This window comes from Pogonomyrmex barbatus, unplaced genomic scaffold, assembly GCF_055798465.1.
Source record: "Pogonomyrmex barbatus isolate J1 unplaced genomic scaffold, ASM5579846v1 scaffold16, whole genome shotgun sequence".
NCBI lineage: Eukaryota > Metazoa > Arthropoda > Insecta > Hymenoptera > Formicidae > Pogonomyrmex > Pogonomyrmex barbatus.
In genome coordinates, this window is record NW_028297112.1 from 6,533,512 (window position 1) to 6,556,518 (window position 23,007).

Sequence of the window (23,007 nt, forward strand, 5' to 3'; positions counted from 1 at the left end):
TATATAACCTCCCCTCCTTACTAAAAAAAATCCTCCACACTTGCACTTCTACTTACACGAACTGCAGACTAGAAATAATATCGATATTATAAAAAAAAACCACCTTTTCCTTACCTAACAATATTTCCTTACACACATATATATATATATATATATATATATATATTATTGTTTGCTATAACCAAATCTTTCTTCTAGAACAATAAAAATGGAAATCGAATCACATGACACTAATTTCTTAACATGCGGATGTTTGGAAATGAAGATTCTGCGAGTAGAATCGCCGCTACTCTTTTGGGTCCAGCTAAAAAACGACGAAGCTGCATTGGAAAAGCTCCACTAGGAGTTACATCAGAGGATGATTATAAAAGAGGACCAGCTGCGCTACCTGAGTAATGTGAAACAAGACGATAGCCGTTAATAGCCGTTAAAGAGAGAAACGCATGACGGAAAGGCCTCGTAACCGCGGTTTTTCTCAACACACAAACAGCTAAGATCGCCCTTCGTGACTGGGGTTGTTTACACGAGGTACTCAGATATTTCCTGGAGAATGTATTCCGCAAGCTATCGTGGCAAGCTCTTACCTGCGGGCTAGCTCATCTGGCTCCCCTCATTCCTTGTGATCTGTGGCCGCAGGACACGAAGACCTTATGTCGAATCTTGGCGGAAGGATGGGAAGGATAGATTCAAATTATCCACCCCCTCTCCGACGGCGCAGCTCTCAATGATCGTTAAACATAAGGCAGGAAATGGATTTGTAAACCTGCGTCGAGCGCTGATCCAAGCCGGACATGCTCGCTTCGAGCAATATCTGATCGGAAATACGAGAGACCAACATCGCTCTGGAGTATCGGTCGTGGAGATTCGAGAAAATATACATATATATTTGTATACTGTAATATATGTATATGTGTGTATGTCATTGTATTGTTGACTTGTTGTTCTAAACACGTTATTGCGATAAATATCATCACATGCCTCGGTAGTCGAAAGGATAAGATGCCTGCCCGGTAAGCAGGAGATTTAGGTTCGATTCCTAACTGAGGTGGTATTTTTTCGCAAAATAATTATGAGTTTTCACGACTGGTTCGTGGTCGGGCTCCGCCGTGACGCACACCCTCCCTTCTTATTTGGACTAACTTCCGTGTAGTCAATAATCAAAATATATAAGTTACATATTATACATTTACACTATTATATATTCTTATACATATACTTATTATTATACACTCTTATATATATATATATATATATACATTTGCCATTATTTGTGTGACTAACATAGAGATTAAGTTTTAATAATACTAAGTTGTCCGAAATTCGCGCAGCATATTTGCTTTTCTTTAAACAATATAGTAAAACAAGATTTGAAAGATTAGTACAAAAAGAAAAAAATATTTTTATTTTCTCTCTCTTTTTATAGACTGTGAATATTAATATATATTTGTGAATTTTAATTGTAGCACATTTACTGCATTTTTTTTCTCTTTCCATGTAATTATTAATGTATGTATGTATATATGTATTGATTCAGTTTTAGGAACAGACCTCAGCGGAAAAATACATATATATAAATATATATTAGGTGTACAAAAAAATTCTGAGCTTTTTTTTGTAAAATTCGATCTTTATTCAAAAACAAACAAAAAATTATTAATCAGCGAAATATTCCCCATTTGCATCAACAACCTTTTGCCATCTTTCGGGTAGCTTGCGAATTCCTTGACGATAACCGGCTTCAAAGCGATAAAGTCATCAATGCATTTTCGTATCTCTTCAAATCTCACGAAATGTATATCAGCCAAATGATGCTGCAGCGACCGGAATAAGTAATCGGAAGGCGCCATGTCTGGGTTATATGCCACGTGCGGAAGAAGTTCCCAGCCTAACGCAAAGATATGGTCCTGAGTCGCTTTCGCATGTGGTCGAGCATTGTCATGAAGCAAGATCATTTTACGACGTCCTTGGCCAGTAAATGGCTCTTTTCTTCTAATGCATCGCTCAAATTGGTCAATTGTTGTTGGTAGCAGTCTGCCGTAATTGTTTTACTCGGTTGTAACAACTCGTAATACAACACACCTTTCCAATCCCACCAGATACAAAGCAAAACCTTCTTGGCGTGGATATTGGGCTTTGGCGTCGATGTCGAAGGTTGACCAGGATCAACCCATGATTTTCTATGTTTAGGGTTAAGGGTCATAAAGAATCCACTTTTCATCGCCTGTAATGATTTTGTGCAGAAAATCTTTTTTCCGGAACTTTGAAAGCAAAGTGAGTGCAGTGTCACGCCGACGATTTTTGTTGTCTTCGGACAATTCATGCGGAACCCATCTGCCTTCCTTTCCCATCGTATGTAAACGTACGGAAATGGTTTGCTGCGTAACGCCAAGCTGTTCTGCAAGCTCTTTTTTATTTCTTTTTTGCGCAGAGTTTATATCCAGCAGTGCTTGCAATTCGTCCGTTTCAATCTTTTGAAGATGTCCAGCACGCGGTTCATCTTCAAGACTGAAATCTCCTTGGCGAAATTTTTGATACCATCTTTTACATGTAGTATGACTTACAGCGTTCTTTCCATAAGCAACACAAATCATTGCAGTAGTTTCAGCAGCATTTTTCTTCAGATGAAACGCGAAGTGGATAGAAAATCGAATATGCTCTTTTGTTATTGCTATCGTGAACACTACTGATTTTTGAAGTTATGTGCATCAAACGCCAAACCGTATGGCATTTTAGAAGGCCAAATGTCAACACTTTAAAACCGCAAAAGGGCGGGAAGATATATAAAATTTAAATTTAATTGTTATTTCGGTTATATGAAATCTAAAGCTCAGAACTTTTTTGTATACCTAATATATATATAAAGGCATAGGAAAGACGAAAGAATAACAATAATAATGGACCTCAGACTGTTGAGGGCTCGCTTTTCGAACTAACAAATAAACTATAAAACCCGATTGAATTGTAACTAAACTAAAATAACACTTGACAGTCATATGTCGAACGCAAAGAAATCCTTAGTGCACTGGTGACGACGGAAAATTATAAATTGTCAAAGTAGGTATCTGTTTTCTCTCATAGCAAGCTGCGTGCTCGAATAGCCGCCTTCATGGCTTCAGTTATTTAATCCGCCGACCACCCATTCAGCCACAAATATTTAGATTAAAATATATATATTTAGATTAATGCCATATGTTAATAGAGGCTCAGATCCACTACCTAACTATCCTCCCTAAAAATTCTCCCCGTACCAATCAAACTCTTTTTTCAAAATTCAGAACTACGATAAGCTAACTCCCCCATATCCTCAATGATCCCTCGCTAATTTTTATTCGTTAAAGACCCGGGAGATACTCTTAATTTCGAATCGAAGCCCCACCCTCGCGACAGCTTTTTACTAAGATCCTTCCCGGAGAAAACGCACTTGGTTACTATCTTTTGACCGGCAGTCTTCACGCGTTCTGATCCGTCAGTTTACGAGCAATCTTAAACCTTTTTACGGACATACGTGTGCATTCACGTTCGTTCGGGTTCGTATTCGCTCCTTAACTCGCGATTTAATCTTTGTAGTTTCTCGCCAAAGTAACCACAGATTTAATTATTAATGTTTTAATATAGGGACGAGTGAATTAAAGTAAATTTATAACTTCCCTTTATTATCATTTATTTGTATTCAAAACGGGAGTGTTTCTTCTTTTGTGCGCCCTTGCTTCTTCTACTTCCCTGCGGAACCCCAGGAGTACCCTGCAGAGAACCAACCGTTGGCCGTTGGTCTTGACTCCTGTTTTGTTTTTTAATCGATCCAACGATCGATGCAACGACATTTTTTTTATAATCATCGCAGTAGTAAGTCGTATGAATTAACATGATTTGTAATCTATCCATCACCAGTTAAATACCAATTGTTTCCTCTTGCTCCCCTCCCCCCTGCTTACCTTTCTGAGCCTACCGTGCTGAAGGTTTAACATTTTTACACTTACATAAATGTTTATTTAAATTATTTTATTATTTTTAATTCACTTATATTGTAAAAACCGGGCATAGCTCTAAACATTTTAATGTAGAGTCTTACCCCGAATCGCCATGCCCGACGACCTCCGCACTTTTGTAACACCCGTGCTGCACTTACATGCAATTTTATTCTTTTCCACTCTCATGCCTCTATTCGAAAGAATATTAACCGTTACCATTATCTACCGAGTAAGTACTATGCGTACCATTTCTCCTTTACGTTAAGTATTTTGTGTTTTAATTTTGTATTTTGTTCGTTGTTTTCGTTTCACATTAATTAATTAAATGTTTACTTTAACAATAAATTAATTTAAAACGTCTCTATCTCCGCGTCGGTTTTGCAAGATAGCGTCGATCGGTTTTGTCAGGATTCGGTACGAAAAATAAAATGTCGTGTCTTTTGGTATGTCTAGGTTTATATTTACAATGCCGACTGGCTGTTTTTATATGTACAGTATTTACAGGTATTTCGCCGTTGGTACGGCGAAAAGACGCGCAGTTTCTACGTATTATATACAATCGTTTGCTCGCGGTCGGTTCTCCGAATTTCGTCGCGTTCCTCGATAGGCGCGGCGCGGGCGCGACGGTGCGCGGGGATCTCGGCCGTTTTGTTTTGACAGATCAGCTGTGTGTGTTGATATGACGGATCAGCTGTGTGTAAGGTTATGACGGCTCGAATGCAGGAAGCTCCCTGCTTCTCGATCGTCAGAGAAATATGTGCACAAGGGCTTTCTTTGTGGTGCCCAGGTTGAGAAGCTCCTCAACCTGTGAATACTTGTGCGCTGGTGGATTTTAGAGGAGCGATCGGCCAAAAGCTCCTGGCACGATAGGTAGCACCCTAGATCGCTTTTTCTGGAGAGGATTCGGAATATCGAGAGCAGTGTCGGACTGGTTACTGTCTCGCCGGAGATAGGTCTCGTTCATCTCCCGGACTCGCTTAATATACCCGAGCCGGCCATCGGTCGGGAGTCGTCGGGAACGGGTCGGCCGGACTCGGGTCGGGGTAGTTCCGGGGGATGTCTTTGTCGGAATCCCCGCGATAATTCGCCGAACGCGCTCGGGAATTCCGCGAGGATGTTCGGCGCGGTCGGTAGCGGGGCCGGCGGTGGTGGCCTTACCGTGTGTCTATTGTTTCACGCGGCGCGCACGTGAAGCCGCGTGATCACCGGCTTGCCGCGTCCGCTGTTCGACGGACTTTTCGCGACGGTGGGATCGCGGAAGGATCGCCGTGTCGGCGCCCCGACGGTTGATCGGTCGGGGACATTTAACATTGTTAGTAAATGTTAGTATTTGAGGGGGGATGAGTCGGGTGTCGTTATAAATTTATTTATTCGTAATTTAATCCTCTCGTTACGTTCGTTCCCGCCCGCTCTCGGGAATCGCATATGGTCCTATCCCAGGCAAAAGAGATTAAATTCTCTTGCCTAAATTAACGAACCGACGGACGTACATCACGCAATCGGAGTCATAGTGTCTTTTTCAAGACGTTGACCCGTATCGGTTGATCTGTACGGTGCGTTCGACTCGCAGGCACGCTCCAGAGCGATCATCTGCGAGAGGATATTTGATACGTCTTTCCTTGTGTCATCCCTTCAACCCTTAAATAATAATTCTGGGGTCTGGACATAACAGTCTATAAACGTAGGGAGAAAATATAAATAACGCGTAAAGGAATTATAAATAACGCAATTTTGTATATAATTTTAAATTTTTTGTCCGTTATTTAAAAAATTTTATTTTTATTCATGATCTATGGTTCTACAAAAGTGACATTGAAGTTTATAAATATAAAGATATAAAAAACATTTCATTAATCGAATAGAAAATTATTTAACATCACGTAGAATTTAAAATATTTTACAAATATGAACAAGATTTTGTCGAAAACCAAAGTAATATAAAATTCGGAGCTATATGAGCTGTAATTTTTCGATTTTACTGAAACTCAGTACATTTATAGAGCAATTAAATTATTTAATACTTATTATTAATTACATTTATCATTATTAATTATTTAATACTTATTATTAATTACATACATTTAAAGTAAAAAATTACTATTTAATTTTGACTTAAATTCTTAACTTACAAATATTTAGAAATTAATTTAGCTTAACTAAAATCAAATTAGAAATAAATTATTATTAATAATTCTGAGATATAAAAAATTTAAGAGATGTAAGAAATATATAAAATTAATCTATTAATAATATTATTAGTACATTTATATATTTGTTCATATTTTATTTAAAGATTATATAATTTTTTTAATATCTTCAATTATATTTTTTAATATCTTCAATTATTTTATATTATGCTTTAAATTTGTATCTGTAAGTTTGATATAGTAACTTTAAAATAATTATAAAATTATAAACAACTAAAAACATAAATTTTAAAGTATAAAATTTTTATAGTTCTCTCTACGCCATTTTAATTAAAAATTTTAATCACTTTTTATAGAATTATAAATATTTAACTCCATTTGATTAATTGGTTCATAGATTCATAAGTAAACTTTAAATAATTTATAGACATTAAAAGAATTTTATAATTAATAAAAACTACTTTTTTTTAAATTTGTTAAAATTGTTAAAAAAAACAGCAGGGGTAGAGCAGGAAGCCGACAGATTCCCTGAGAGCTTCACCTTGGAAGAAGAAGCCGACTTTTCTGCGAGGGAGTTCCCTGGATTGTCGGGACGACAATTTCAAAGAGAAGGAGGGTGTTACGACCGAGCGGTGTTCCGCTCGATGCTACTCTCATACATTTCCAATCTGAAGTTCTTTGCCGACGCGGTCGTCAAGGTCCTTCCCAATTACTTTGCAACTTGGGAGTTGCCCTTCCTCGCATTCTTATAAAATCAAACTTTCTGGCCAGGCATAAAATTTAGTTGCCTATCCTTCCGATCGTATTCATTTTTATCCTTTGCGACCTTAAATTCATATGTTGACCCGCAACATTATGAATCATTCTCTCCCTCAATTTAAATGAATATCCTCCTTCTTGGGAAACATTATTGGTTTCAGGAGGACAACCACGAAGAAGATCTAACGGCAATCTTAATTCTCTCACCCAAATTCAACTCTGCAGTAAAACCGGTAACCTCATGCTTAGAAGATCTGTAAGCTAATAATCCTAAAGAGACTCAACGATCCCAATCTCTCTGATTTTCTGAAACAAATTTAGACAAATAATTTAACAAAGTCTGATGTTGTCGTTCCACCTGACCGTTAAATTGTGAATGAAGAGGAATAGTGCGAGTTTTCTTTATTCCTAAAATTTCTAATTCGACATAACTCCTGAAACATTCGCGATTCGAAATTCTTGATCCGTATGTATTTCCAATGGCACTCCATGCCTAGATATCATCTGACTTATAAAGACTTCCGTACAAGCTTTGATATTTCTCAACGGAAAAGCTTCTATCCATTTTGAGAAACAATCAGTGACTACTAATAAATATTTATTCCCGGAAGAAGAAACCGGTAAGGGGCCTAATACATTCATTTGCACCCTCTCAAAGGGAGCACCTACATTATAAATTTGAAAAGCAGATTTTCCCTTTCCAGCAGAATCTTTTTAGCTACATAAACTTTACAGATCCTGATCCAATGTTCTACATCTTGTTGCATGTCGCCCAAAAGAAACGCTCCCGAATCTTTTCAAGAGTTTTATTTACTCCAAAATGTCCCTCTGTAGGAGAATCATGAGCCCCCTCCAAAACCTGTTGCATCATTTTATGAACAACAATTTGAAGAATAATAATTTTTAAATCAGGAGACTCCCTATAAAGAACTCCATCTTTAATTACCAAAGAATCCCATTGAGACCAATAAATTTTCGAAGAAGCATTCCCGGAAATAATCTCATGTCGAAGAGGGCGTCTACCTATTTCCTTACTCCGAAGAATTTCAACAATCGAAGGATCTTCTAATTGCGCTGACCGCCAATCTTTCGATTCCCTACCCTCTCAAACTATCCTTCTTAAATATTCTACTTTGTTTTTCTCCTCTTTTCTTTCTACTCTGGCGCAATAATTAAGAAAGATCAAATAATAAACTTTTTCATAGTAATTTTAATTATTTTAAGAATTAGAGTGGATGATCTTAAATATTTTTTTTTAATATTAATATAATATTCTTATAATATTGTTATGACCGAGCGATGTTCCGCTCGACGCTACTCTCATACATTTCCAACCTGAAGAAGTAACCTTCCGCACAGGAGTGTCTTGATAATCCATCAGTGTTCCCATGCGATTTCCCTGCTCGATAAGAAATTTCAAAATTATATTGCTGAAGACGTTCCAACCAGCGGGCTAACTTCCAGTTCCCTAAAAGACATTAACCAACGGAGAGAAACATGATCAGTTCTTATTAAGAATTTTCGTCCATATAAATAGTGATGAAAACTTTTCAAAGAATCAACTATTGCTAACAACTCTCTTCGAGTTACACAATAATTTCTTTCGGTTTTACTCAAAACCCTACTAAAATAAGCAATTACTTCTTCAGGCTGGAAATGTATGAGAGTAGCGTTGAGCGGAACACCGCTCGGTCATAACAATATTATAAGAATATTATATTAATATTAAGAAAAAATATTTAAGAGCATCCACTCTAATTCTTAAAATAATTAAAATTACTATGAAAAAGTTTATCATTTGATCTTTCTTAAATTTTAAAAGTCTATATAATATTTTATCTATAATATTTTAAATATGTAAAGTATATGTGTAACTGATCGAAGTGGATAAGAAACTGTAAATAGTAAAGATAATAATATCACAACAAACTTACTTTTTATAAAAAAGTAAAAAAATCGCCAAGTGTGTATGTGAAAAATTATTATATAAAAGTATTATTTTTTGATGGAAAAAAAGTTTTCAATTACTAACGCAAACTATATCTTCTTAAAAAAATAAAAATAAAACTCAAGATTCATATCTTTGCAAGAACTTTTTATTTTTAGTTGTATGTACAAGATATATCATCATGTTATAATATATTATGTGGCAAAAAATGGAAATGATATTTCTTCATTTTGAGCTTGATATATGTTATAGAGATGAGACTGATCAACTTTTCCTTTTAAATTAATCGGCGGTCTCGTTTTTGAGATATACTTACATAAAGCTTAATTTTGAAATATTATTTATATGACATTTTGTATATGATGGATAGTACATACATACATATATATACATATTGTTGCGGCCGTGCGGTATTCCGTTCGGCGCTGCTAAGAAATAATCAATATCAATCGATAAGAGTTCGAATAGAGGATCGGCCCTTGGCAACGCGTCGTTCTCCGACTGTTTTTCAGATTTGACGGCCGGATTCTGCGGTGGCCGGACGCGTTTCTGTACCGTTGGTTTAATAAAGAGCGAGTCTTTCTTAAAACAGTGTTCTTCCTTTCCGAGAGCGCTCCGCCGAGTATCGCGATCACGGGAATTAACGCCGCGAACGCGACAATTTTGGGGGCTCGTCCGGGATCGAATTTTTCGATTCGTGTGTGTGTGTGTGAGAGAGATAATGGCGGAGCGACAAACAGAAGAGACGGGGACTGGACAGGAAGAGGCGAAAAGTCGGAGAGTGATCTCTGCGAGGAAAAGGGCCTGCACTCGAGCGGAAGGACCGGAGGCGTCTCCGAATTTGGAGGAGATTCTTCGCTTAACGCTGGAGGAGCTTCGCTCTCTGAGGGAGGAGCGCGCTCGTCGAGAGACAGAAACATTTTCTATGCCCGGTCCGCAGGAAGAGATTTCGCAACGTCCGATATCAGGCCAGTCATTTCCTTTTTCAAATTTTAATTCCGACTTGAAACTTAAGCCCGATATTTATGATGGTAGTGTTCCGTTGCGCGAATATCTTACGCAATTTAATTTAATTGCGCGGGCGAATAATTTGGGAAACGCGGAAAAGGCTGTCGTATTAGCGTCATGTCTCCGAGGAAAAGCGCGTGCGATTTTGGAAGGGGGCACGGATTTTGAGAACTCTCAATTTGAAAATTTAGTCGCGCGTTTAGAACTACGTTTTGGAGAAAATTTATCCTCGCAAAATTATTATTATCAATTTACGAATCGAAAACAGAGATTCGGAGAAGATTTAGCTGCATTAGGCTCGGATATCGAGCGTTTATCTCGATTAGCTTATCCTGAATGTTCTCCTGGAGTTCGTGACAAAATTGCTTGTTCTCAATTTGTAGTTGCATTGTCTGATGTGAATGTTAAACAGACATTGCAGCTAGAAGGGTTAACGTCTTTGAGGGCTGCGGTAGAAAGAGCTTTGGCTATTAAAATTATTAGGGAGAATTGTTTAAAAGAGCGGAGAAATTTTAATTTTAAGGAGGTTAAAGATTGCTCGAATTATAAGAGCAATCCTGATTTGAACGGGTTCAAAGTAGAATCTCGTGGAACGAGGGGATTAAATTTTATGAAAAAGAAGAATTTTAAAATTCAAAAGAAACAGGAATGTTGGCAGTGCGGAAAACAAGGGCACTTCCGTTCCGAGTGTCCATCACTTTCTATTTCACAGCAGGGAAAATAGGTTTTGTCGAACTTACAGGGGCGGGCTCGACAAATGGAAGAAATGCCCCGGGTGTTTGTAGGCGTTTTGAGAGAGCGTGTGAAAAATCAAGAAATTTTGTTTTTCAAGGCTCTCTTAATGGGAAAGATTGTTTTTTTAAATTGGATACGGGCTCCGATGTGACCTTAGTGAGTAGTAAATTTATAGGGAGAAAAGGGAAGCGTTTTTCAGCTAAGGAAGAAAATTTGAGATATCCTACGGGGGAAAGAGTCCCGATTAGTTTTAAAATATTTGCTAAGATAAAGTTAGGGAGATTTGATTTAGAGTTACCGATTTTCGTTGCCGATATTGGAGAGGATTGTATTTTGGGCGCGGATTTCTTTTCACGAATAGGGATGCAAACTGTTATAGAATCTTTTCTCCGTGGAGGTCATAGGGAAGATTTTTGTCGTCGAATTAAGCAAGAGGACGAAGCTGTGCCCGCGGAGTTGGAAGAATTCTTTAATAATAATTCCCGAGAGTTGGAGGAAGATCAGAGATTAGTTTTCGCTACATTGTTGCGAGAATTTCGTGACGTGTTTTCGGAGCAAGCTGTTGCAGGAAAGTGTGAAGTTCTTCAACATAAAATTGAATTAATGGATTCTTGTCCTATCAAACAGGCTCCTAGGAGAATTCCAATTCATATGCGTTCAGAAGTTGAAAAAATTATGGAGGACATGAAAGAACAAGGGGTAATTGAAGAATCTTCAAGCCCTTGGGTTTCTCCAGCAGTTTTGGTAAAGAAGAAAGATGGATCTCTTAGATTTTGCATTGATTTTCGGAAATTGAATGCGGTTACGAAAAAAGATTCTTATCCGCTACCAAGGGTTGACGATCTTCTTGATCAGTTATCGGGAAATGCCTGGTTTTCTACTCTAGATTTGAAGAGTGGTTATTGGCAACTGAAAATTCGTCCCGAAGATAGGGAAAAGACTGCTTTTTCTGTGGGGAATGGACTTTAGCAATTTGTTGCGATGCCTTTTGGTCTGTGTAATGCCCCAGCTACCTTTGAACGTCTTATGGAACGGGTGTTACGGGGTTTACTTTCGAAAATTTGCCTGGTTTATTTAGATGATGTGATAGTTTTTGGCAAAACCTTTGAGAAAATGAAAGAGAATTTAAGAGAGGTTCTTCTGAGATTTCGTGCTGCGAAACTTAGTGTTAACCCAAAGAAATGTGATTTATTTAAGAGACAGGTAAAATATTTGGGTCATATTGTTTCTTCTGCCGGGATCACTACGGATCCTGAGAAGACTGAAGCGGTCACTGAGTGGCCAGTTCCTCAGAATAAGAAACAGGTCCGGAGTTTTCTTGGATTTTGCTCTTATTATCGGAAGTTTGTTAAAGGATTTTCTTCAATTGCGAAGCCTCTATTTAAATTAACTGAGAATTTGACTAAATTTGAATGGACTGAGCAATGTCAAGAAGCATTTTTGAGGTTAAAACAGGCATTAACGTCTGCACCTCTTCTTTCCTTTCCGAAGGGGGAAGGAAAGATGATTTTGGATACGGATGCTTCAGGTTTTGGAATAGGGGCGGTACTTTCACAAGTTCAGGACGGCTGTGAGAGGGTCATTGCTTATTATAGTCGAGTTTTGAACAAACCTGAGCGGAATTATTGCACAACAAGAAGAGAGTTATTAGCTTTGGTAGATTCGATGAAACATTTTCATCATTATTTGTACGGAAAGAGTTTCTCTATTCGAACTGATCATGCTTCTTTGAGATGGTTGATGTCCTTCAAAGACTTGGAGGGACAATTGGCTCGTTGGATGGAAAGGTTACAACAATACGATTTTGATGTTGCTCATCGAAAGGGGATTATACATGGTAATGCCGATGGTCTTTCGAGACGCCCTTGTGTAGAAGAAAAATGTAGATTCTGTTCTAAAGTGGAAGTTCAGAGAGGGCTTTTGGAGGATAAAGTAGTTGCTCGTATTGTTTTGCGTGAGGATTCTTCTGAGGATTGGCGAAGGGCTCAAATAGAGGATCAGGAACTGGCAATGTTTTTACTTGCGAAAGAAAATGATTTGCGACCTTCTTGGGAGGAAGTTTCTTCGAAAGGATTGTCAGCCAAGATCTATTGGCAACAATGGCATGCCTTGGAAGTCCAAAATGGGATTTTGCATAAGAGATGGGAGGCTCCTAATTTGAAAAACAGTTTTCTTCAGTTGATGGTCCCGCGAAGCAAAGTGAAGCAGATTTTAGAAGAAGCTCATGATACTCCTTCTGGAGGGCATTTCGGGATCAATAAAACGCTGGAAAAGATCCGGAAACGTTTTTATTGGGCAACCTGTAAGAAGGATGTTGAGGAATGGTGCAGAACCTGTAAGATTTGTATTGCGAAGAGGGGTGCTGCAGATAAGGGGAAATCTCCTTTGCAGATCTTTAATTCGGGAGCTCCTTTTGAGAGGATTCAGATGGATATTTTAGGCCCGTTACCTGTTTCTTCTTCAGGCAACAAGTATCTCCTAGTTGTTGTTGATTGTTTCACTAAATGGGTAGAAGCTTTTCCTTTGAAAAATATGAGAGCTACTACGGTAGCAGAAATTTTTGTTAATCAGGTTGTTTCTAGATATGGGGTCCCGTTGGAACTTCATACTGATCAGGGAAGGAATTTTGAATCACAGCTCTTTCAAGAATTGATGAGAATTTTGGGAATTAGGAAAACGAGGACGACCGCTCTTCATCCTCAGTCTGATGGTCAAGTTGAAAGACAACATCAGACGATTTTACAGTATTTGTCAAAGTTTATTGAAGAGAATCAAAAGGATTGGGATCGTTGGATTCCCATGTTTCTTCTTGCCTATAGGACCTCTAAACATGAGGCTACAGGCGTAACTCCTTCAGAATTATTTTGCGGAAGAGATCTTACCTTGCCGATGGATTTGCTAAGAGGTACTCCTCCCAGTTATGGTTTTTCCGAGTCAGCGGAGGAGTACGTTCGAAATTTGCGGCAGAAGCTGGATGAAATTCATCAGAGAGTAAGAGAGAGATTAGAATCAAGGTCTTTGAAGATCAAGTGCCGCTATGATCGAAAGGCTAGGCATCCCGTTTTTGAGGAAGGACAGAAGGTTTGGTTATTTAATCCTCATCGTAAGAAGGGTAGGTCTCCCAAACTACAGAACGATTGGGAGGGGCCTTTTGAGATAATTAAGAAAATTAGTGATGTAGTTTTCTGTATTTCTCGTTCAGGTGGTCGGAAAAGCAAGGTTGTGCATGCTGACAGGTTAGCTCCGTATAGGGAAAGGGAAGAATTTTAAGTAGAGATTTTCGGGGCCCGGTTTTCCAATTTCGACATTACTTTTATTTCTTGTTAATTGTTTTGAGTTACTGTGTTCTGTTTTATTTTTCTTTAAGCTTCCTTCCGTCGTGAGAAGCGTCGTGGGGAGATCCTCGAGCCTGACCACCAAGCAAGATCTTCAGGCTCGTGCTTCAAACTGAAAAGAAGTCTGCTTCGCCCCCGGTTTTCCGAGTCGTGGTTTTTCCGGGGGACGATGGGCGAATGCCGAGGCAGGGGCTTAGTGTGTCTTTTAGAAAGACGAAAGGGTCCACGACGATTACCCCCACTTTGCCCGAAAAATAGAAGAGAGAAGTGCGCAAAGCTCAAGACGAAGAGTCAAGAGTGAAACGCGCGAGAATTTCAAGAACAAGATTCTTCTGAAGAGTAGAGAAGATTGGGATTGGAAGTAGCGGCGCCCGGTAACCTGAGGCAGCAGCCCAGGGTAGGGCAGGAAGTCGCAGGAGCCCAGAAGTCTTTTCCTAAGAAGAAGTTCTTGAAAGAGGAAGAATTGTCGGGACGACAATTTTATGAAGAGGGGGGCAGTGTTGCGGCCGTGCGGTATTCCGTTCGGCGCTGCTAAGAAATAATCAATATCAATCGATAAGAGTTCGAATAGAGGATCGGCCCTTGGCAACGCGTCGTTCTCCGACTGTTTTTCAGATTTGACGGCCGGATTCTGCGGTGGCCGGACGCGTTTCTGTACCGTTGGTTTAATAAAGAGCGAGTCTTTCTTAAAACAGTGTTCTTCCTTTCCGAGAGCGCTCCGCCGAGTATCGCGATCACGGGAATTAACGCCGCGAACGCGACAATATGTTATTTCAAAGTAGTATTATATAAGGTATTTATATAAGGTAGTATTTATATAAAATAGTATTTTTGATGAGCTTTCAGTTTATTTATTAGGTATTAGTCGTGCGTCGTTTGCGTTTTCACGAATCTTCTCAGCGTTATCGATGATAAAGATAAATTGCTAAATTATTTAATTGATCTGTGATACGGACTGGGTTAGGTTAGATCTTTTAGTAGTGAAGCCCCCCCCCTCTTAGGAAGGACGGAACAAACTGTCTTCAAGCATATATTTCAATGTAAAGCGAGATTCTATGTGGGTTTATAGTTTTTTATAATGATGATATAATACATAATGATATTTAATCACCACTGTGATACGAGTTGGGTTAGATTAGATCTTTCGGTAGTGAAGATCCCCGTAGGGGGGAGGTGAGGCGGAACATACTGTTTCCAAGCATACACTTCAATGCGAAGCGAAGTTCTACATGGCTTTATAATTTTTCATAATGATGATATGATACATGATATTTAATCCACCATTGTAATACGAATTGGATTAGATTAGATCTTTTAGTAGTGGAGCTCCCCGTAGAAGGGGGGGAGATAAAACATACTGTCTCCAAGCATTTCAATGCGAAGCGAGTGTTACATCCGAGCTTCGGAGGAAAGGAAAGGTCGATTTGTTTAAGAGAGAGAGCTCGGTAGATGCACGGAACTGCTTTTATTCTCTCAGATCGTCGCTGAGGCAACGATCTGCGAATCGAACGCACCCTTTGAACACAGAATAACGGGTCGATGACGCTATAACTCGCCTGCGCTAGCGTGGTCGGTGGTCCGTTTTTTTTGGTCAGAGAACGAATCTCTTTAATCTGGGATAGGACCTCGTGCAACCCTTAGAGCGCGGGAATGGTCTTATTTTTTAGGAGGTTTTATTTTAAATAAGGAATACGAATTTTAATTTTAACATTGAGTTTTAATTAAACAGACTAAACAAATAGAATATAACATAATTTAATTTTACAAATAATCAAAGTAAAAATTAATTGGAAGTTACGTTCAAATAAAATGATAATAATAATAATAGATTGGGTACATAATATTTCATCCGAGCAAAAGTTACATAGTTCATGTCACATATATTATAGACTTTCAGTACTGGCAGTAATTATTGGAACGCAGCTCAAATATAATCAATATGAAATTTCAAAAGAGTGGTTTCAAATGGTGATTTTTTTGAAAGAGTGATATTTTTTGCAGCATTGCGAGGCGTGGTTTTGAAAAATGAACAAATTTTGCATAAATGAAAAATATTAATTGTTGGACGTACACAGTTTTAATGAGAAACCGCACATATTCTGAAGAAACTTTCGATTGCAGGATATGTTTTCCATCGAAACATAAGCATTAGCATTGCAGAAGTTGCATTAGAGAGCTGAACTGAATGATGTAGAACAACGTCGTCTCGACAAACTCTTTAAAATATCCTGTATATGTACTTACCGAAATTTGTCTATAAAGAATTGTGCTCCGATTTTATATACAGTTTTAGATTTCTTTATTATTTACGCATCCCATACGTACGTGTCATTTTGGCAGAGAAGAGAGATCTATATGAATAATCTCGCTTTCTATTGTATAAAAAACTTTTCATAAAGACAATTTGCAAATGCATGCATTATTGCAATTGTAAATATTGTGATTAAATATAGTTTTTATTATGTGTATATATTAGTTGACTTATGCTTTGCATGCTAAATCTATAATACTATAATAGTAATACTATAATAGTAAGTCTATAGTACTATAATAGCAATTCTAACTCTTTCGTGCACGTATACATGAATATTAATTTAAATATTTTATATATCGCATTTTATTTTTTGTTTGCACCCTTTTTTTTAATATATCATGAAATTGTTTTTTGTGAAATGTTTATTTCTTCATTTCTCCTTTCATTCCTCTATTCCTTTGGAAATGTAGAAAATTGTCAAATAGTTATATTCATAAATAACTTATTCAACAATTTTTTTTACATTTCTTCCTAATGGAATCACTTTCCCGCGATTTCCGTCGAGCAGAAATATAGACATGTTTGTTGTGTTTAAATATTTTTTAATATTAAATTTTTATAAATTATACTATATTACAACTTTTAGACATTTATTATTTTTTTCATACATGTATAATAATGTTCTTTTAAAATAATATTATTAATGAATAAGAATATTTAATATTTTTAAAATTTATTTTAATATTTTATTTTAATATTTTTAAAATTTTGTCCATGTTTCTGGCCAAGAGTGGATTTCCTATTTCATAAACTCTAAGCTGTATAATGCTTCTTTATATATCTTTAATTATTCTTTCTTTTTAATACCAAATTCGTTTGAATTTTCTCAAATTTTAATAAGAAAAAATTATTCCTTTTATTATATTTTAATTGAATAGCCGGTAAAAAATTTTTTATGCAATGACATATAAATATATATGTAAATTTAGATAAATATATAAATATATATAAGTATATATGAAATATGTCCATTTTATATATACAGGGTGTTTCATTTTAAGTGATATGATCGATTATTTCGCGAATCGATGATTTTATTGAAAAATTTTTCGAATGAAAGTTGCATGGCTTGAAGGAGGACACATGATGGAAATATGGACCTGATCTTGAGTGACCTTGTCAAAATCAGATCAAGGTCATTAATGTTTTTTTAAATGGAAACTTCTATTTTTTATTATATACTCTTGTAGCTTATCTCGAGAGCTTTCCGAAACACTGTAATAAAGTTATTTTTCATTAAGTACTTGTTAAATTATAAGACAAAACCGATCACTGATCCGACCAACTATGGTAAGATCGATCACTGATCCGGTCAACTAAAGCAAGACCGATCACTTACATCTTAGGTTAAAGTGATATGGTAGGGATGGAATTTATGTCTTTGTAAAATCATCCGCACAGTGACATAAGGAATTCCTAAATTACATTGCAGTTCTCTAGTCGAAATATAAAAATTCAAGTTTATCATTGCTAGCTGTCACTGCTAATACACACGGATTATTAACGTCATCTTCAGCATTATTTACTTGCGATTTCTCTTACGGACTCTTTTACGCTCTCGTAATAAAATTCTTATCTGCATTGCATTTGGATGTCGTCTAAACGGATCTCTATTACGATACAATTTTTCTGCTCTACAATAATTGCGTCCAGCTTCACTAAACACAAGAATAATATCAACGATTTCACAAATGAAATCAACACACACACACACACACACACACACACACACACACACACACACACACACACACACACACCACACACACACACCACACACACACACCACACACACACACCACACACACACACACACACACACCACACACATACACATACACAGGGTGTTTCATTTTAAGTGATATGGTCGATTATCTCGCGAATCAATGATTTTTTGAAAAATTTTTCGAATAATATATATATATATATAAATTTTTAGTGTGTATTGAATATTAAAAAGACAGCCTATAATAATTAATAATAAATCGAACAACAATTTCACTTCATCTTGTAAATACTGCTTAACGTAATTTAACTTCAATCACTTACAATAGTGAACTCATGCGATATGTGTAGCTAAGATAAATATGAGATATATGTAGCTAATATATGCAGCAAATATACAGAGCGTGCGTAAGATATGATCTACATCTAATCTCAAAGGATTGCATTAAAAGTAAAAATAAGAGAACTTCAAAAGAGAAAAATATAAAAAAATCTACACAGATTATATACATTTAATGGCACTAAACAGCTTCTTGTGAGAATATTATAGCTGTGTTCCGTTACTAATTGCTAGTACTGAAAATCTATACAGACTAATACAATACAATTATATTCGTAATGAGTAAATGAGTATTCTCACATAAAAAACTTAAATTGCTTTCATATAAGGTAGGCTTTCATATAAGGCTTTCATAAATAAAAGGTTTATTAAGATTTTTTTAATAATTTATTAATTCGTATTTTATATAAGCGATAAAACTACTGTGATTGCGCGCGTGCATGCGTACGTAGTGCATACGTGTGTGCGTGCGTGCGTGTCAATTATCCCTCCAAATTCTTGAAGGACAATAGCCATTTAAACGAAACGTGATCGGTTCGGATTAAAAATTCCACCCGTAAAGATAATAATGAAAAATGGGTCTTGGGTCTATCATACCAATCGAGAAAGAATCATCTGAAACGCATTTTAGACTCACAAATTTCGAACCGTTGTTTTTTATTTTGTAAGTCCCAAGGAAATTTTTTTAAAAAATTGACAAAAATGAGTCTCGGATCGACTATCAATCGACAGAGAATTGTCTGAAACGCATTTTGGACCCACAAACTTGAGAAAAAAATTTTTTTTGTTAAACTTTTTTAAATCTCCCAAAAAGTGCTCCAAAGCGAGGGTGATGAAAAAATCGGAAGTATGGACATTACACAGAGAATGTATACGCCTTCGTTGAGGGCACCTGAAGGGGAGGGGGTTCGCCTCCCGAGTAGCAATAAAAGGCACGGTGGGGATCCAGGGGGCGAAGTCCTCCTCCCTACTTGATGAGGGGTCCAGGGGGCGAAGCTCTCCTGGTAGGGGGTCTGGGAGACGCGAAGCCCCTCCTCCCACCACTGTTATAGAACGAATAGCGAAAGCAATACCATATGAAATTTGCGACCATTCGATCAGCGCAAGCTGTATACCTAATTCTCGCGTCGGTGTCTTGGCTCTGTATATTGTATATTGTAACTTGTATCATAAGAAATAGATGACCGTAAGCGTCATAAAGGATATTGGGATTATAAACAGCTAACAATAGAGGAGTCGTCGCGGTCGAGCAGATTAAGTGTCTTGGTAGTAAGTGAAGGATCCCGAATTCAAATTCAATTGGTCTCCGTTTATTTTCTTGAATCTAATAAATATCTTTCAGTATTGAGAGACACGGTCGTGGTTCGTCGCCAAGTGTGAGCGCCAGCGCTTCATGAGCGCGAGATCGGTCGTGTATCTTTATGCGAGCCGACGAGTTGCTGATCATCAAAATTATCGGATCTTAGTAACGGCTGAACCGATCAATTTCTGAATAGGCGCAATCGATAGCTTAGGTTCGAATTATATAACGAAAGTGTTGTTGTGCGGGTCGTTTCGGTGGATCGGTCAAAGAGTCGGCGGGGAGGAGGCATTCACCACTTTGTTTTAATACCAATAAATTTTATTAACACTTGATACAGATTGTCCTTTTTAATTCGGACCGCGACAGACGTGACGGCACGGCGGATCTCGACGAGTCCTCTCCTAGTATCTTCCATTTTTATCCTGTTCCAGACGGCCGGTCCTTGCCGTGTCATCAACATGTTCGTCAGCATTCGCGGTATATTTCTGGGTCGCGCGGCGGTTTTCCGCGTAAGGGCCGCGCAACCCGGTTAACAGTTGCTTCACGTGGAACGATTACACAATATTTGCGCGATTAGCACGGTAGCGTTGGTAATCGTTATCGCTTGGTAAAATAATAATTCGTCGGATAAAGTAACGCTTGCCGCAATCCGCTTTGTCAGCGGTGGGCGTGATTGCATTCTCGGCGCTCGCGACATCCCTCCCCCTTTGATGGAAGGGAACCATGGGGGTTCGACTTCCATGTGTCCCTTACTTGGCGCTCGCGGCATCCCTCCCTCCCTTCGATGGAAGGTGATCTTACTTGTTAGTTTACATATGTTGTCGCGTAACTGTAATATAATCGTGTGCTTATGACTAATATAACATAGCATCGTCGCGGCGCCTCTGTGCGGTCTCGCTTTTCTTTTGCTTTTTATTTTTATTTTTGTTTGTGCGCCATGTTATTAATCCTATTATAGTTTAATAACTATAAGTAATAACTATAAGTAATAACTATAAGTAATAATTTACTACGCAGGTGCCTGTTCCCATAGAGTATACAGTGTATTTATTTTTGAGTAAGTTATAATCGCTATCTTCTAGAGTTTCTCTTATTTCTTCTAGACTTATGCTTAACTTAGTTAAATCTACGGGGTTCTTAATTATTTGTCGTAACGTGTCGGTTTTCGCTAGCTTATTCTTATCGATGTCTTTATTTTTTATTTCTAGTGTTATATTGTATTCGGGGAGGTAGTTTTGGATATATTTTATTCCCTCAATTTTTCGTGCTTTTAATATTACGTTTGGTGTGTTTAGTTTGCAATTATCTTTTAGTTTTATTTTTTCGGTTTCTTCTAATATAATTTTCTCTTCTATTTGCTTTTCGCACTTAATGCTAATTTCTTGCTTGTGTGCCGTGGAGTAGAGCCACGCTTGCTCCTCCGTCAATGCTATCCACAACGGTGTGTTGAGATATCATATGATTCTTTTCGCAGTAATTGAGCTGTCCCGGTGTATGTGTATATATTTGCACCTCGCATGGTGCTGTTGTTTCCGCATAATATGTCGCGAAGTTCTGTTCGCATGTGTATGTGTTTGTTTTTCGTATGCAGCGTTCTAACTCTACTTTCTCTAGTAATTTGTAGTGGTGATTCTCTTTATCTATAGCTAGCAAGGGATGGTTTATTTTTATGTAGGCGAATACATTTGCATGATCGTGTACTGGTAACGGTATTGCTTTAACTAGTTTAAATGTAGGGTATGCTACTACCGGAAATCGCAAGATTGTGTATATGTATGGACCATCTGAATATGCGCTAAAAGTGATGTATGTGTGTATGGTCTGCCAGTACTCAATCTGGATTTTAAAAGGAAAGTGTAATCCCATGGTTAATTGTGTAGCCGCTTCTTTGAGGGCTGTTATTATATGTTTGATGGGTAGTAGTCGTGTCGGTATCATTCCGTTTTTCCGGTATGTCAAGTAGTCTATTACATTCCGTGTTTCCGTGTCCTTTGTTAAATCGTTCATTATCGTTGTCAGGATTAGTAAGTGTTCGTCTGCCTGTAGTGTTGACTCGGTCAATCGTTGTTCTAGTCGTTTTGTCGCACTTATTATCAGATTTTCATTATAATTTAGAGTATTTTCTAGTTCGTCCAAGTGCGCTATTGTGACGTTGATTACTTTTATTTGATTTGCTACTGCGTGCTGCAGTACCTTGCCGTTTGTTCGTAACGTTTGCAGTTGCTCGTCTATTAGTTTCTGATCGTCGGCATCGTTCCGAATAATATTTTGCTGACCGACCCGACCGCATCTAGCAGTCCTCGTCGTTTGTCAGTCGTTTTGTATAGCGTTTCTACTTGTGTCAATAGCGTGATCAGTTTGGTGTTTTTTCTTTCTATTATCCTCATAATGTTCCGGCAACCTAACTGGGCGTTGCCTATTACTTTTCGGCACTGTATTGCAGTTTCCTCCATATAGTCTTGCAATTGCTGATGTCTGATCTCCAATTCTTTTGCGCTCAGTTTTATCACTAATTTCCATGCCGATTCAGCCTGTCTCAGCTGACCGATATCCTCGTAGTAGATTCCTGGCTGGTGTGAGAACAATTCCCAGTCAAGATTATGCCGAGATTTAGATGTCGCTTGTCCTGCTCTTCTCCACATAAGGAGCATCCTGCAAGTTTAGGGTTCAGGTTACTTTTCCGTGAATCCTCGTCGTGCATTTTGTGTGCTACGTTTAACATTATAAATTATTTTGTCCAGTCTGCCGTCGACCGTGGTCTATCGCGCGTCGTGGACAGATTTTTGTTTATTTCTTAGTTTATTTTCCATCATGCAGTGCATTAGGTGTGGTCGGGAACATGTTCCCATCATGTGTGGTGAATGCGTGCGGCGGTCATACCGCCTGGCGGTCCAACGGGTAGCCTTAAGGATGTCGTCCAAGTGGCCGTCCACGGTCGTCTGGACGGGGGAGTATCGTCCCCGTGTTCAAGCGATCTGCGTAGAGAGGTCTCCTGTGCCCCCTCCGCCCGTCTGCGAGGAGCTCTACCCCCGCGACTCGTTGCGGGTGCGGGTTTACGTTGCCACCGGGCAGCGGTTCGTCGCTGTCCTGCGTGACTGGTGAGTCCTGTATTTTTTTCTTTTTACTAACTCTAATTTATGCTGTCATCATTATTAATGTCTTTATTTTACTGCTTTTGCTTTTTGCTTTTTGCGGGTAATTATTCGTATGCGTTGTTTACTAATCTTCGATGAATAGTTTGAGTCGGTTCGCGTGCACCGTCGTAATTTTTCGTTTCTGTTTAATTTTGTAATTAACATCAGAGGTTTTCTCGATTATTTGATATGGACCTATCCATGGTGCTTCCAATTTCTTCGATCGTCCTCTGCGCACTGCTTCGTCATACAGGAGGACCTTATCTCCTACTTTGAAGGTTTTAGTATTCG

The 23,007-nt window shown here is 38.0% G+C and overlaps 1 protein-coding gene across 1 annotated transcript; it reads left to right on the top strand.

Moving 5' to 3' along the window:
• The first annotated feature begins 9,214 nt into the window (after positions 1 to 9,214).
• LOC148937166 (uncharacterized) lies at positions 9,215 to 10,701 on the top strand. The gene has a single exon (XM_089073916.1). It carries the CDS (start codon positions 9,544 to 9,546, stop codon positions 10,552 to 10,554), a length of 1,011 nt encoding a protein of 336 aa, XP_088930042.1. The 5' UTR covers positions 9,215 to 9,543; the 3' UTR covers positions 10,555 to 10,701.
• The last annotated feature ends 12,306 nt before the right edge of the window (positions 10,702 to 23,007 follow it).